This window comes from Oenanthe melanoleuca, chromosome 13, assembly GCF_029582105.1.
Source record: "Oenanthe melanoleuca isolate GR-GAL-2019-014 chromosome 13, OMel1.0, whole genome shotgun sequence".
Classification (NCBI taxonomy): Eukaryota; Metazoa; Chordata; class Aves; order Passeriformes; family Muscicapidae; genus Oenanthe; species Oenanthe melanoleuca.
Genome location: NC_079347.1, coordinates 10,837,254 through 10,854,067, shown reverse-complemented (window position 1 = coordinate 10,854,067; position 16,814 = coordinate 10,837,254). Strand labels below are relative to the sequence as shown.

Here is a 16,814-nt window from a genome sequence, read left to right as displayed (position 1 = left end):
TACCTTGTGTTAGATGTTCAGTATTCAAGGGGCTGGTACCAGGCAACGACACAAACAGCTTTTCTATCCCTGAAGAAAGCTGAGCTTATTCTGTGCCACAGGCACTGCCAGAGTGTCCATGGGCATGGAGCTGTGCTGGCACCTGGCTCTCCCCCATCCCTGGCACTGCAGTGAGGAGCCTCCTGCTCCAGGGACACAGCCAAGTCCAGCCCAGCCTCACTGCTGTGTCTATCAAAAGCCCTCAGTGAAACTTTAGGCTAGGTGAAATTTGGCCACAGCTTTGAGCATCCCAGCATAAAACCCTTGATTTTCAAACAGCTAAACCTGCCCATGTGGCATGATTGAGCCAACAACAAAAAAAAAAAAAAATGCTCTGGAAGTGCAAGTGACTTCATGGAGCTTTCAGACTCCAAAGCTGGAACATGTACAGGAAGCAAGCAAAGTAAACAAAAAAGAAAAAAATCTTAAAAAGAAAGTGAAACTGAAAGGGAGCATCAGGGAGAGCTACTCCCATTGCTCCCAAGGCAGGACACTGCCCTGCCTCACAAACCCCTCACAGACCCAAAATCAAGCCATGCACACAGAAATCATGGGGGCTCTTTAATAAGAACCAGCACACTGCTGAGATTTATTTATTAGCTCTCCAGTGCCGGAGACCAAAGATGTTCAAACTTTTTTTCTGCTGGCAAAAGATACAGTTCAAAGAACACAGTAAGTTCCACTGAACACCAAAGTAAATGTCAGGTCAACAAGCCTTCATAAAGCTTCACTCCAGCAATGTTTGTCTGTGTATTTTAAAAGCAAAAAGATCTTGCTTCAGGATTTTGGGAAAAGATCAATCAGCTCTTCCTAAAAAGCAGGAAAGGTAATTTTTTAAAAAACATCCTAAAAGACACCCTCAACTTAATTAAAAGTGCCAGATTTCAGAATTTGCCAAAGGCTTAGTATAAGAAAATACTGCAGATTGTCTGGTTAAAAACTTGTTTCAAAAACGATCAAGATATGCTATTTAAAGTTTTTTCCAAGTGACTCATATAAAAAAAAAAACAGATTTGAAGAATTAATGGCTAAGAGCCTTTAACTCATCTCTAAGACTGATTCAACTACCCTAGAATTGTGTTCCAGCAATGGACAGAGGATGATTTTATCTGGGAGAGTATTTTACACCTCCATGTACATACTCTCAGAGATCACTGACACATTTCCAACATAAAAATGCAAGAACCTGAATGCTCCAAGCAAATGCATCCTGCCAGAAAGCAAAAGCTGCCCCTGAGAAGACCAAACCATTACATTTCAGCCTCTTCTGAGATTTGTTCCCCCACAAGGCTAAGAATTATTACATTTGTTACTGTTGTTATTTTAGTGGATTAAAGCAAAGGAGGAATGGGGTCCTCTGATCAAAGACCCAGCCAAGAACAACTGGGGATGCTGGAAGCCCATGAGCACAGGGACATTACCCCACTGCCAAGCTGATGTCCTACTACAGCAGCAGGACTCGTGAGCCAGCTGCCAGGAGCAATTTGTTCTATTCCTGGGCTATTTGAGGCCGTGCACAGAGTGAATGGACAAATGATTTAATTTCCCTGGGCCAGATGAACATCCTCTTTACAGACACAGCAGGATGTCCCTAAAATGAGCAGAGGATCTTAATTTCAGGCAGTGCAAACCCCACTGCTCCCTCCTGCGTAGTCTTTCATGATGTCCCCAAGCAGAACAAGTGAACCCTGATTTGAGGGTCCCCAATTAAGCCAGTGCAGCTAATTACCACCCCGTTGACACTGTGTTCCTCCTCTCCAGGACCCTCTAGCAGAGCTGGGCTCAGGCTGCCAGGGCTCACAGCCCAGCTCCTACCTGAGTGTGGCCACAACCCAGCTGACAGAAAGGTCTTTTAAAAACCCATAACCCACCATTCTGCTGCCTGCATGTATCAGCTATAAAGTTGGGTTGCCTTAGTTACCAGCAGTAATTACAGATGTCTTTGTAGATCGTGTGAAAGAATAAAAGCCTTCCTTAGAGATAAACTGTCCCCTGGCCAGATTATTGCCGTGCAGAGAGCTGGTAAACCCCAGGAACCAAAATCCCAGCTCTGCCAAATCCAGTTCTAACACTGCCTTTAGGGGAGCCAGGAGCTCACCCTGAAGGAAGGGCAGATCTCAAATGCAGTCTCCTTCAGAGCACAGAAAGGTGAGTTTCTGCTCATGTGTCTGGGAGAACAGCCTCCAGGTCACTCCTACCAGCATGAACACCACAGAGCATCCCCTGCACCAGGCTCTCACACTGGGGAGGTGATGGGACACCTGGCATGTCCAGCCCAGCCTCATCCCCCTGTGCATCTCTGGGGCTCTCTGGGAGCTGCTCTCCTCTCCTGCCTGCTCTCCTGGCTGGCCCCAAAATCCACAGAGCACAAGCACCACAAGCTTGGCCAAACCTCAGCTGGGCTCAGTGTCCTGCAGGGGCGACCCAGCACCTCTGCAGCACCTTCATAGCCCTGGATTAACTTAAAAGTGCCTGCTAACCATAACTTTCCTAGGCTTGTGGGGCTTTTTTGTGGAATATGTAAGAATCATCACCAGGAAATATTAATCTACAGGTTCTGAGAGGTTTTACATCAGTCTGATCTAAAAACCTGAGAGATGCCCAATAGCAGTTAGTAGTCTTTAAAACTTTAATACAAAGATCAACGGAGACCAAAATACTAATTTTAGTCTAAGCACAATGAAAAATCATTTTACTTTAACTGGCCTAATTCTCTGTTTAGAATCCACACCTCAAATCACATGACAAATACATTATGCCAAATAGTTTTACTCCTCGAGTCAGGAAGACACAGTAAGGAAAACATTCCAGTGTAAAGGCATAGTTAAAAACCCTCAGTTTGTGAATTTGTCTTTAGGTATATACAAAGACATTTAAAATACTGGGACTGAAGGAATCCACATGCTGAACTGGGTTTTGAGAGGATTGCAGAGAAAAGCATTAAAACATATGGGAGGCAGCACAATAGAAAGGATTATTTTTCTTTTAATAGCAATATTATTTTGCTATTTTGTTGATTTTTTTCAGTGCCTACATCAACATGGAGACATTAGCTTAGGAAAACACACAACTGGCACACAGCAGATCCATAAAAGGGTATTCATATCAAAGGAGACCTCAGGGGGAAAAAGGACTTTGGGAACTAGTGAGAAGAAAAGTCTTTGCTGACAGTAATGGAAACAACACAAAATAACACAAATATTACAATACCATTTGCTTTCAAAGGCAAATATTGTATTTCTCAAACAGATACCACACACTACCTTCACTCAAATATAAAACCACAGGTGTTTTAATATTTTAACAAAATAATTAACATTCCAGAGGGTTTTTTTCTATTCAAACTCTAAAATATCTTGCAAATTCAGAACCAGAGGATCATGTCTAACTGTAAGCCTTATGCAAATTCTCCATAAAATAGAAGTCCCATCATTTTATTATCATCAGTAAAAGCAAAGCAGGATTCTGAAGTATTTGATTGCCACATGTGAATGTTTCAGGTAAAATCTCCCTTGCCCCCAGCTGCTTCTGCTCATGTGCAATGACATGGGCACATGATACCACTGAACATCCTGGGTGTGCAAGTTAACAGGATATTTGAGTCTGGGCAGGCTTGGGACAGAGTCAGAGGTGAAGAGAGCACCAACAACACAGATCCTCACTGACTGTGAAAATGGAAAATGCAATAATATTGAAAACCAGGGGGACTCTGACATGACAGTCAACCTGAGTAAAATTTGAGGACCAGTGTGCCCAACATGGATCTGAGTTGAAATGCAGGGCAAAAGCACAACAACAAGCACAGACTGAGCCCACCAAGGTCATTTTTGAACACCTCCTCCCAGGACTTGCTCTGAGCAGCCAAAGCAGCCCCAGCACAGCCCCACACACCGTGCCCTTTTGAACCAGAAAGCAGGTGAATATTTCCAGCTTTTCTTGCCAAGAGTCAAACCCCACATCATTACTGCCCACAACCAGTTCAGAACTGCCTTCCTCTTCCCAAAAGCTAGAAATGAAAGCAGCAATTTGGGTAATCATTCCTCCCTTCCAGGGGCAGAGAACATGCTGATGGGGATAGTCATTCATGCCCTGAAAACAGATGGTCTGGAAAAAACAGGATAAGGTAAAACAGTCCAGGTATTTTCCCAGTGGCTTTTTCACCACTGTATTCCCAGAAAAAGGCCTCCAGTCAAAATGAGCCCATTGCTGGTAGCCATCAAAAAAAAAGTAACAAGCAACTGTGCCAAGGATGATCCCAGCCTGGGGTATCAAAACAGCTCTGTTCCACTTCCTCAAACACAGGCTCATTTATACAAATAAAGAAAAAAAAAAAAAAAAGGAAATCCCATTCCATGAGCTGGCATCTAGCATGACAAACTAAGATTTCAAGGCACTTGAAATTAATTCATATTTGGATTAATATTCAGAGGTGACTGTTCACACCATTACGGGAAGCAGAAGCCCTACAATGAAACATGTGGCAGGATGAAAGGTTTTGCACATTAAATACATAAACAATTGCAACCCTTGAGTCACAGAAGGGTAGAAAGCTGCCCTTTGGAGCTTGGAAAACAACTCCTACAGGCTGCAGCGAATGTTTTCACCCAACAGAAGGAAAATTTCCAGAATTTGGGGGTTGACTCCAGCTTAATTTTCTAATGTATCATATTTAAACAAAACTCCTGTCAAGCTCTGACGTTCAGTCCTACCAGCAGGTCAAGCCCCTCTCTGTTCCCCCATTCCCTGCAAGGTCACCAGCACAAAAGGAAGCACTCAGCATATCCTATTCTTAAAAAAATATTGTAAAAAACCCAGATGAGTTCAATGCTTAGTTTGAAGAAGCACAAGTGGCTTCTGGTGTGCAAAAGGCAGAGGGGAGCAATGAGGGCTGAGCCAAGACACTGAACATCTCTCTGGCATCCACGAGGTCCCTGCCCAGCAATAATATCTTTTTTTGGTTCAGTGGACATTAGGTAGACTCGGTAAACACTTCTTCACGCAGGTTTTGGAGCCAAATAGCTGTCTGGCAGGAAATAAAGTCCATCCAGCCCGGGTACCGTGCGAGGGGGACGCGGGATGCCCTGCGCTGCCCGAACAGCGCCCGGCTGCCACACACCCCGGCAGCAGCGCCGACCAAAGCACCACGGACCTCACGGATTCCCACTCGTGACTCGACAAGCAGCGAACACCAGCGGGTCTGTCTTGAGCGGAATGCCCAAGCCGGCTGCCTGAGGTTCCAGGCGCGGGCAGGGCATCGGGCAGGGCACGCACAAACCCAGCACAGTGTGCTGGCGGGGCAGCCACCCACCCCCCCGTCCGCATCCCAGCCCCCCGTCCGCATCCCACCCCTCTGTCCGCATCCCACCCCTCTGTCTGCATCCCACCCTTCTGTCTGCATCCCACCCCCCTGTCCGCATCCCACCCCCCTGTCCGGCATCCCAGCCCCCTGTCCGGCACCTCCATTTTAGCGAACACTCCGACCTGCCTCCCTCACGTCCCTAATGACATCCGAGACACATCCCACGGAAACCCCTCCGTGCCTGGGCGCGGGCACGCGTGGCCAAGCGCCTGTCATCATGACACTGCAACATCCACCGGCAGCACGGCGGGCGCCCGTGGCAGAGGCATTCCTGCCGGCGGCATTCCTGCGCACAGCCGGGGAAGGGCATCCCCATCCCGCGGCGGCACAAAGGCTGCCGGCGGTACCCACCTCTCCTCCTCCATTGTGCGGGGCGGCGGCGGGGCCGGCTCAGCGCCCCGGGCCCGGCATGGCTGCGAGAGGCCGCCCCCGCCCCGGGCCGCTTCCTGCGGGAGCGGAGCGCTGCGTGCCGGGCGCGCCCGCCGCACCGACTGCCGCTGCTGCCGCCGCGCTGCCCCTCCGCTCCCCTCCCTCCTCCCTCCCTCCCTCCCTCCCCGGCGGGGCTTGCGAGCGTCTCCGGGCAACGGCAGCGCCGCCCCGCACCGCCCCGAGAGCCCCGCACCGCCCCGAGAGCCCCGCACCGCCCCGAGAGAGCCCCGCACCGCCCCAGAGAGCCCCGCACCGCCCCGAGAGCCCGCACCGCCCCGAGAGAGCCCCGCACCGCCCCGAGAGAGCCCGGCTCTCCTCCGCACCGCCCCAGAGAGCCCCGCACCGCCCCGAGAGCCCCGCACCGCCCCAGAGAGCCCCGCACCGCCCCGAGAGAGCCCCGCTCTCCTCCGCACCGCCCCGAGAGAGCCCCGCACCGCCCCGAGAGCCCCGCACCGCCCCGAGAGAGCCCCGCACCGCCCCGAGAGAGCCCCGCTCTCCTCCGCACCGCCCCGAGAGAGCCCGGCTCTCCTCCGCACCGCCCCGAGAGAGCCCCGCACCGCCCCGAGAGAGCCCCGCTCTCCTCCGCACCGCCCCGAGAGAGCCCGGCTCTCCTCCGCACCGCCCCGAGAGCCCCGCACCGCCCCGAGAGAGCCCGGCTCTCCTCCGCACCGCCCCGAGAGCGCCCTCCGCAACCCGGGTCCGGCTGGCGCAGGGAACCGGGCACGGGCAGCACCGAGCCGAGAGCTCCCCGGCCGAGAGCGGGACCCGCCGGCAGCGGGACAGGGCACGGGCAGCTCCGGCCCCAGCATCCATCCATCCATCCATCCATCCATCCATCCATCCATCCATCCATCCATCCATCCGAACAGCACCGCCGCTGCCCCGGAGTTGTCCAACGTGCGGCCCAAAAGTGCTCCGATCCCTGCGATCTACAGACTGGACGAAAAGTTTTAGTGGCTGAACAGTGCCGAGGCCAAGCCCGCGCATGGGCAGCGCAGGAGAGGAGCGGTGGTGGTGAGGAAGGAGAGGGTCCCAGGCCTCCTAAGTCTCCCCAGTCCCACCACAGAAAGCAGGATCTTGCTTCGGTTCCCCAATTTATCAAAACCTTCCTGTCCTTTATGCAATCTATCGGGCCAAATACACCCTGCATAGGCAATGTGGGTTCTTCTCAACTGCAAGTGCTATTTAACCTAAAGCACTGAACTAAACTACATTTGTCATTTTTATTCCAATTGATACAAATGCACAGAGCTCGACATAAATCTTTTTTCCCTCTGGTTTTATTAAAAGAATTTTTCAGTTGTATTCTGCACCAGTAAGGCCTTAGAGGTTAATTGTGTTAAAGACAAGAAACATTTGCCTTCTTCATTACTCATCCATTCACAAAATGTTCTTGTGCAAAAGGAAGAGGTAAGTAGAAGTATCAAGAGATTTCTCTTGAAAGATGCCATTTCATTTCTTTTGTAAATAAAATTACCTCGCTCTTGTATGTTTCTCCTCAAGCCATGTCCTCAGCCCGAGTTCATACATCTTTTTAAAACCTATCAGCAGTGATGATTGAACAGATGCTATTGTACCTTCCACAGGAGGGTTTCAAAAGCTTGTTGAGAATCTTTACTCTTCACTCTAATTCTCCATATAAGAAAACTTAACACACCTGAAACTTAGAGGACTTTATCAAAGACACTTTATCAAATCCCTCAAAGGGATTGAGAGTCCTGCTATTTAAATACTGTTTGGCAGCCTACCCATAAACAGAAGAAATACAGATAAAGCCGTGAAGTCAAACCTCACACAGAATTTAGGAAAAATTCCTTCATTTTCCCTGGAGAATCCTGTTAAACTATCAGTTTAAAACACCCAGATCCTCAAGTGCTTTCCCCATGTCCAGTCTTACACTATTGATGCACAACATGCAAAACTCAAGCCCAAACCAGAGAAAAAGGAACTTTATAAAAATAGTAGAATTTACCTTGGAAATGAGGGCTAGAGCTTGTTTCTGCTGAGTAAATCCCTCAGGAATCATAAAAAGTCCAGATAAAAGAGCAAGTGCTGAAACCACTGCAAAGTGTTTGTCTATTTTTATTAACACAAAGTTTTTCAACAACAAAATATTAGGATTTCACCTTAAAAATTTATATCTTACTCCAGTCAACCTGGGAGCTAGGCACCTAAACTTAACCAAACCAGCAATACCTTCTTTGTCCCACAGGCTTGTGTACACTGGATTCTACAAATCCTGAAAGGTACAGTGAAAGACAAGAGCAAACCAGTGAACAGTCCTTGCTGGACAGGGACAAAAACATGCTCCAGTAATCAGAGATTATCTTTACAGCTGCCTTGCAAAATACTCGTGACTTGGTAACAACCCCAAGACAAAAACTTCTTGTTTGTGCAAAAATTGGTGTCTTGAAAAAGCATTCAGCTAAAAGGAATTAGTGACACCTGATGGGTGGAATTTTTCCAGCCTCTTTCAAAAATTCCTAGTCTCAAGTAATCGAAAATTATTCCTACATCTAATCTACCTTCGATCACTGACAACCATATAACCATCATTCTCAGAGTAGAAAGATCCCCAAAACACCTGTTCCAACCAGTCCCACCATCCCTCAGCCCACCAAAACCTTTCCAGATTCCTGTGACAATCTTCAGATCTACAGCAAAAGACCAAATCTCCCAATTCCAAGGAGCCACAGGGAGATGGGAGAGAAAAGCATTGCCAGTGTCTCCATAACAGCAAGGAATTTCTTCAATAAAAGTGGCATGAAGGGAGGGAATAAAAACAATCCCTACAAGTCTGATCCAAAACCCTCTCCTGGCCCAAAATCCAGCAGCTGGTTTAGTGCTGAGGTTATAAGGAAAGGACACCGAGAGCTTACAAGAATTTAATTCTGTGAAGAGCTCCAATACAATCAGACAACACCCTGTCAATCTCCACAGCCTCTGCAGAAGCCTGAAAGGTCACTCTGCCTCCCAAAAACCCAGCAGAAAGCTGACATCAAATTGGGAAAAATCCTTCCTAGCTCTGCAAGGCAAACTACAGGAGTCCTGAATCACTGAATCATCCTGCCTGAATACAGTGCAAACAACAATTCAGGAACACTTCACTCCCTGAACATACCTACAATGTTCAAGCTCCAGAGATCCATACCATTAGCAAATTCCTGTCTTTAACAGCTCTCCTGCTTAGTTGCATAATCCCTTCCATGAAATTATTAATCAACTTTCTTTAAAAATCTATGGTTTCAGCATTGAAGAGCTGGGAAAGGTGTAAATAAAACATTACATTCACAGAAGCTTCTAAAGCTGCATTTTCACAGCCTAAATTATTTTTTATTCTGTTTTTTTTAGAGATATAGATATTTAGAAAAATATATACGTTGATATATATACATGTTTATTTTTATTAATACATATATTAAGTATTTGTCTTTGAGTGAGTGACCAAACTGATCTCAAACTGAAGCTGATCCTGCTTTGAGGGTTCTTTGAACCAGATCCCTTCCAAATACACTTATTTTGTCATCCTAATTAGGTAGATATTTATTTAAATAGATCTGTATTTAGACCATATATTTTCTTGGAAAAGGTTCACTAAGGATATTAATATAAGGAAAGCAATATCTAAGGTATTTGCTGGAACAGGTGATGTGGTAGCCCCAAGGCTGATTGCAGTACTGGGAGGTGCTGCTCAGGTACTGGCTCCCCAGGGACCTGGAGATCTGCCTCAGCAGAGAAGTCCTGAGGGTGATCTGCACCAGAATTCAGTAACAAAGCCACATCAGCAGCTAAAATGTACCTGCCACAGCAGCTGACAGGAATCCAAGATCTCACAAGGCTCAGAAGGATGCTGTGGGAGCCCTCCCAGGCCCTTTCCAGAGCTGGAGTCAGGGATGTTGTGGCAGCTGAAGCAGGGCAGTTTTCCAAAGCATGTGACTCGCAGAGCAGGGGCTGGAGCCCCCAGCCCAGCCTTCCCCCGGGATGTGCAGTCCCAGTGGAGATGTGCAGAGCCACCAGCAGCTCCAGCAGCCTCGGGGCTGTTGCCCTCTGCTGGCACACATCCCACTGCCTGCTCCTGCTTGTGCAGGCCAGCACAGTCTGGCTTCAGAGCATTGCCTTCCTTCAGTCTTTTGTATAAATCACAATTCCTAGAAATAGTGGGTTTATTCCAACTATTTCACAGTAACATTACCACCTTTAGGGCAACGACCCCTGACATCTTCACCCCCAGCTGTGGTTTCTGGGGCATCAGCCATTCCCCTGCTCACCCCACACAGCTGAAAATAAAATGTTCTTCCTGCTGCTCTCCTGGCTCTTTCCTGGAGCACAAGCCACGGATGTCACCCGCAGTCAGAGGCACACACTTTCTGCCCTGCAGTCATATTACATATTTATCAGAAATTTGCAGGAAGACTTTCAGATAGATTTTATTGTTTAGAATTTAACTGCTCAAAATGAAAAAAAAAAAAAATCAGGAAGAAAGCTGTAAAAATAACTCTTGTGGGCACTGGAACAAAGGCAAAGGCCAGTATTCAGTTGCCTAAATGCTACCAAGGCTCCTTAGAGTCTGCACCTAGTGTACAGTTCTTGCTACAGGCTCAGAAAAAGACTAAACTTGAGAACAAGTTTAGGCTATGGACCAAAAAGTGGGATTTTTTTACCAAAATTTTTCTAATAAGATATAATTTTAATGTGATTCTTCGTCTTTAAAATACAACCCTTAATGCTTCCTTATTACCTTCTGTAATAAGGAGAAATTTTCCACATGCTTCGTAGAGATGTATGGCTTAATTAACACTTGTATACTACAACTTAGAGATAACAGCATAAACAAAGCTATTCCCATGCAGGATCTCCACACCATAACCCAAGTCTCTTGTTACTGCTATTCCCTGTATACTCATTGTCTTGCTCTCTTCTTGGAATTTTTTAAAACATTTCATTTCTTGCTCTTTGCAAAAGCCAAGAAACACAGTCCACCACCCTCATATTATAACAATGTGCTGCAGTATCAACACAAATGAGTGAATCCCACAGATGCCATACACAAAAATTCAGACAGGATTGTTTCTGTAGGCACATTATTTTACCAAAACAGAAAAACCTGTCTCAGGCAGCATATCCTCCTCACAGGTAACAGACTGACATTCACTACCTTGCCTGGTATTTTCTGGGCAAACCTCTTTTCCTGTTCAATATCCCATAGCTTATTCAGAGTGGGAACTGTATGTCAGGGGCTTGGCTCAGGTTTCTGTTCACTTACTCGACTTTTGTGGTGTGCTTTTCAGGGCTCAGCTTTCACATCCTCTCATTCACACAGAAGTGCACCCTGTGAAAGAAAAAAAACCACACTTTAAAAACTTGCAACACTTTTGGCAGAGAGCAGCTCCAGCAATAAAACAAGCCCAGCTCTTCCTTTTGAAGGTAATGTTTCTTAAGTCCCTCTCATCTGGCTCCCCAATACATCAAAAACAAGAGCTCCCCGTTGCCACCACCTACACACAAAGCCATTGTAACATTTCCAAAATACACGTGATGCTGATTCATCGCCAAGCTCACGCTTCAAAGATTTAAAAGTAAAACTGATATGACACAGAGGAAGTTGAGATTTTTTTTTTTTTTCTGAGCACAGAACTGGTACTGGGTGAGTAAAAGAAAATTCCCATAACATCTAAATGATGTCATTTGAGAAAAAAAAAATTGCCTGCATTTAAGACTGCTGAAAGTAATGGACAGATGGGCCTAGAGAGAAAGGCACTGCGAGGACTGGAGTTCCTTGTGCTCCTGGGATTTCTCTTTTTCAGGAGGACACATCTCCATGAGAGTAATGGTAGAAAGCTGGCACTACTCTTGCAGAATGCAGTTGCTAACTACCCTATGCAAGAGGCATTAGCAATGACAACTGCAAACATCCTAGAGTGCAGTAGTGATTGAGGGGGAGAAGTCCTGAACTTGCAACAGGACTCAAAGGAGCCCTTTCCAATAAATGGAGCATCATTATTGCAGCAGTGGTGGAAAGAAAACAAACAAGTCCAAATGAAATCTCACAGAGAAGGACTTTGGCCGAATTTGTTAGCAGAAAACTTAAAATATTACTAAAAGCTGAAGAGGTACTAAATAAGCACAAGGAGAGAAATGGGAATTTAGCATCAGGAATCTTTCACAATGCTGTGACCCAGCCCAGGAAGAGCCAGTGAGCCTGAAACCAGAGGACATCCCTTCTGAGGTAGGAGGGGATCTGGAGGATGAAATTCCAGTAAACTATTTCAAAACACAGCTGATAGTGCTGTGCTTGTATACAATAACAAGGTAAGCACAGCCTCCCCCCAGGGCCATGCCCTGCCCATGCTGCAATTTGTTCATCGGGGTGTGTGGTTTGGAGAGAGAGGCTTCCCACTGGAGCTGGGTTAGTGTGCAGTAAAGAAAACAAGATTATTGATCCTCAGAGAAAAAGTAAAAAGCACATAAACTTCCAGTCCCAAACTACTTGTGCATTTTAGCATTGCTTTAATCCAAGTCTGTGCTGCAAACAGGTTCAGTATTCCTGAACTTTCTTCTTCCCAGTCAGTGCCTGCAGTGACTGCACTCATGCTTCCTTCCCCATAGGGTTCCTGGAAGCAAATTTTCTTACAAAAGAGGGAAAGTCCTTTGTAAAGCCACAGAAAGCAGCAAAAAATTACAGAAATGACAGAAGAGACTTGAGATGGTACTCATCTTTTATATTAACTAGATTACAGACTAACAACAGCATGTTTTCAGATGCATGGCTTTGCACACTTTTCAATTCAAAGAGCATTCCCAGGAGAACAGGACTTCTGAGAGAAACCAGTTGGCAATTCCATGATATAAAGTAGCATTTGAACAAATTATGTACTTCCAGATTCGTCAGCTCATTTCGCTTCTAAGGAATTTTTCTGCAATGTTAATCAGTGATTGGTACTTTGATGGTGGTGAGCAAATGTGCATCATGACACATTTCCAACCAGAAATGTAATTCCCTTCTAAATTGGCATAGATTCCTCACTGCATTAGTCATGAAAAGAGGTATTTATAGTAGTTTGATGAATATAATATGTACCAAAATTGTACACAGCTCAACATAGCCCATTTTTTAAAAAAAACAGAAGAGCTATTCTTTCAAATCTGTGTATTTTCCATCTGCGAAAGCATTTGGGAATGAAACCATAAGCATCATGCTAAGAGGGTTAATATCCAGATGCCTCAGACAGATGGCATTATTAGTCTGCCTGAGCTTGACATCTAGTTTTCCAAGTTAAGGAGCTTTGGCTCCTTGGACGGCTGACAATCTGAGAATAGCCAGTGCTCTAAGCCAGACGTTTACTGTAACAGCAACAGGCAACATTGCGGCTTTGCCTATAAGACTTTTAGCAAAAAAAAAAACTTATACCAAGATTAACCATATTCAGAATGCACTTTGAAAAATGCTGTTGCAGTTTTAGGTTAGGACTCCTACTAGCAAAGGCTGAACCACAGACAGAGAACAGTACGTGAATTTTGGTTTTTAAGCTGGCTGGTTTTTTTCTTTAGCTACAGGCTAGACCTGAACTGTACCATCTTTTTAACTGTTCAGTCTATTCAGCAGGTAGAACTACAGGAAATAGAAAAATCTGAAGAATGTCTCTCTTCTGCAGTGAACTGCAGTATAGCTGTTGTTCTTTCAGGGTTCCCACTACCCATTTTCCCAGAGAGATATTTCTAAGGGAAATATAGAGTCTATAGGATTAAAACACTGTGAGAGCCATATGAACAAGAGATATCAGTTCAAAAGTTACTATTTCCACCCATTTATATATAATAGAAATTGGTGAGAGTTCTGGGAGCAGAGAAGGTAAAAAGACTAGGATTTGTCAAAGTGAACAGCAACAAGAAAAACACCCAATTCCATCAGCTCCTTTGCAAGTCCTAGGATACAGATAAATAATACAAAATTCCCAGGAAAATATACATAGCAGGAAGACTTTCATCTTGTAATGAGAAATACACATCTGATACTCATCAATAGTAATGCTTACATTACAGCACAAGTAAATACTCATTAAAGGTGAGTGGAAGTAGAGGTAACATCTGTTTGTGCACATAAATGCACATACCAGAAATAACAGAGCAGTAATGCTTCAACAGGAAACCTAAAAACTGCCCATCCACAAAAGCAAATAATGCTTGTTCAGGCTAGCTCAAAACTCCTTGTGGTATGCTTGCATTGTGAAATACATTTTCAAGTGAAGCAGGGATACAACTGTTTTATTCAATAAGAAATACAAAAATAAAAGGCAGAAAACTTATCTTTAAGGGACACATATACCAGATCACAGAATCAGTTATGCAAAACATGTTAAATAACCCGTTGTTTTGTAAACTATGCCTCTGGCTAGTGTGAAAGACTGAAAATTGGGTGTTAAACTTTTAATTGCCTAGTATTAATCAAAGGTACATACAGAGTTTGAAAAACCACTGAAAATGCCTTCTTCCAAACAGCTCAGAAAGTGAAAGGTCTGTAACAATGTAAATGACATAAATGTGGTACAAACTGTTGATAACATGATAAACACTAATAGTAGCTACAACAGGTCAAACAATCCTAATCTAAAGGTTGCCTGTCAGAAACCCAACCCTCTCACAGACTAGAGGAGCAAAACCCCGTTCTCACAAAACACACCATGTTTTGTTCACTGTGTGCACATCAGAGGTATGTCCTTCAGGCTATTTTTTAGGGATAACAATACAATAATTAAAGACAAGCTTTTTCATTTTAGAATAAACATTCTGAGGTATGCAGAGAAAGGAAGCTGCTCTTTTCATATTGAGTAGGAGGTTGAGGTCCTTAGCATCACACAGGCTCAGACCCTTTTTGGCAGTGGCAACGCCATGCTGGGACAGCAGTATCAGCTGACAGAGCAGGATAATAAACCAGTTTTCTGACTTACACCATCCAATTAGACCTTCCAATGTTAAATGAAAGCAAAATTTGCTTTACAGGGAGGTCAGTTGCAGGTTGGGGGGAGGACACCTAAAGCATTTGAGAACTTTACATTTTTAGCCATTTTAAGTATTTCTCCTTCACAGGTCGTTAAGTCCTGTTAAGTATGTGCAAAGTATCTGGTAGAGTTCAGGCACACCTCCTGTCAGCACCCAGCTGTGCACACCCTCATCTCCCTACAGGGCTGAGCTCCTGGGAGCAGGAGGGGACTGCCAGAGGCAGTACTGGAGCCTGGACTGCAGCTGTTGCAACATTCAACACAAACCCAAAAGCTTGCCCAGTTCTGGAGAGTAAAGATTGTCCACCCAAGTTACACTACAACAGCCTGCAGGACAAGACACAGCTTCTAACTTTGCAAGTGTCTCACACTATCAGTGACCCACAGAGATTTACTGCCATCGAAGCTGTCTGAGCTGTTACCATGTTCTAAACCACCTTCTCAGCACCTGATGTTAAAATTAAACGTGGGAGGTACTTCCACAGACGTGTGACAAGTATCACTGCACTACATTTACAGGTGTTTAGCATGTTTCCTTTTAGTGCAGTAGCAGTCAGTATTGTAAAAGTGTAAGTTAGGCCAGTTTTATTAGCCAAATAAAATTTACAGGAACAAATTATATTTTAGAGTAGGCCATTACTATAACACCCATTACTATTAAAAATTGTATGTACATCATAACACACTGAGTTCAGTGACACTGTAGTCTGAAAAGTTGGTTTGGGAATTCCATTTTGGTCATGCAGATTACAAAAATACAACATCTGTGTTCTAGGAGAACTACCACATTTTTACTTTATTAAATACTGAAAGCAAACTAATTGCTCTTATTTTCTATTTTTCATGATGTCAACACAATTGAGCATTTGGTCCTGAACAGAAGGCCATTAACTTACTGAGATAATTTCAGACATAGGAAATTCAGAACTCAACTACAAACCGAAGAATAGCAAAGTAAAGTTAGTAAAGTTACTTTATTTCTATCTTCATGAGCTTCCTAAAGCAACTGTGAAGTCACAAACTTATTTACATGCCAGCTATACACCTTATTTCAGCTAAGTTCTTCCTATGCACCGCTATGTAGAAAAATCCACCCAGGGCTCAGAAAAATCATTAAATACTTCCAAACACATAAGCAAAGCTTTATCAACAAATCTTCTATTACTATGAACTGTACTAGAAACAGGTTTATATTCCAAGAGTCTTGAAGTCACTGTCTTTAATGCCACCAAATACAGATCTGCACTTTTCTATATTGCATGGTACACCCTGGCATTGCTACCCCTTCCCCACCTGTGCTTAAAGGACCCTCTCCAATGTCACCTGCAGGGTCACAAGCTCTTGCTCCCAAGAAACCAGGGGGCAGAGCAGAGCAGGTGCCACCTACTCAAGCCACCAGAAAACATGGTTAAACAGATGACAATCTTTTGAGGGCAACACTAGACAGTCTACTCCCTAACCCATGTGCAATTTTTGGGATCAGCTCTTTGTTCTAGCAGACATTAGTCCTACAAGGACTATTGCACACAGGTAACAGCACATTTCAGCATAACAGTTCCCAAATTGTCAGATATCACACACAAAGTCACTTTTTTAAAAACCTACTTGTTTCTAGTATCAACATATTCTGTCACAGCACATAACATGGAAACACCATGAAGCTGTAGTTGGTGCACAAACCTTTAACTTCCTAAATCAAATGACAAAACACATCACAAAAGTGAATTTAACCATTTCTCTGCAATTTCCTTAATAAAGTTAAGGCAACTCACCACTGCAAAGGACTAAATCATACCCCCAAACTAACACATGACCTAGAATTCTGCTGCTCATTTCAGCTAAAAACAGGAAAACTGTGCTTCAAATGAAGTTCAAGGATAACTGTCCAACATGGTTGTGAAATGCAAAGGTATGCAAAAGGAAAAGACTTCAAGCCCAGTGAGTGAAATAAAACCACCTGAAGCTGTGCAGACAAGAATTGGCACTTGCAG

At 44.7% G+C, this 16,814-nt stretch overlaps 1 protein-coding gene across 1 annotated transcript in view; it reads right to left on the bottom strand.

Moving 5' to 3' along the window:
• Positions 1-5,903, bottom strand: part of KLHL3 (kelch like family member 3) — a 49,800-nt gene extending 43,897 nt beyond the window's left edge. The window contains exon 1 of the mRNA XM_056502202.1: positions 5,750-5,903. Coding sequence (XP_056358177.1) covers positions 5,750-5,763 — 14 coding nt within the window. The 5' untranslated portion in view covers positions 5,764-5,903. The remainder of the gene's footprint in view (positions 1-5,749) is intronic.
• Positions 5,904-16,814: the final 10,911 nt, after the last annotated feature.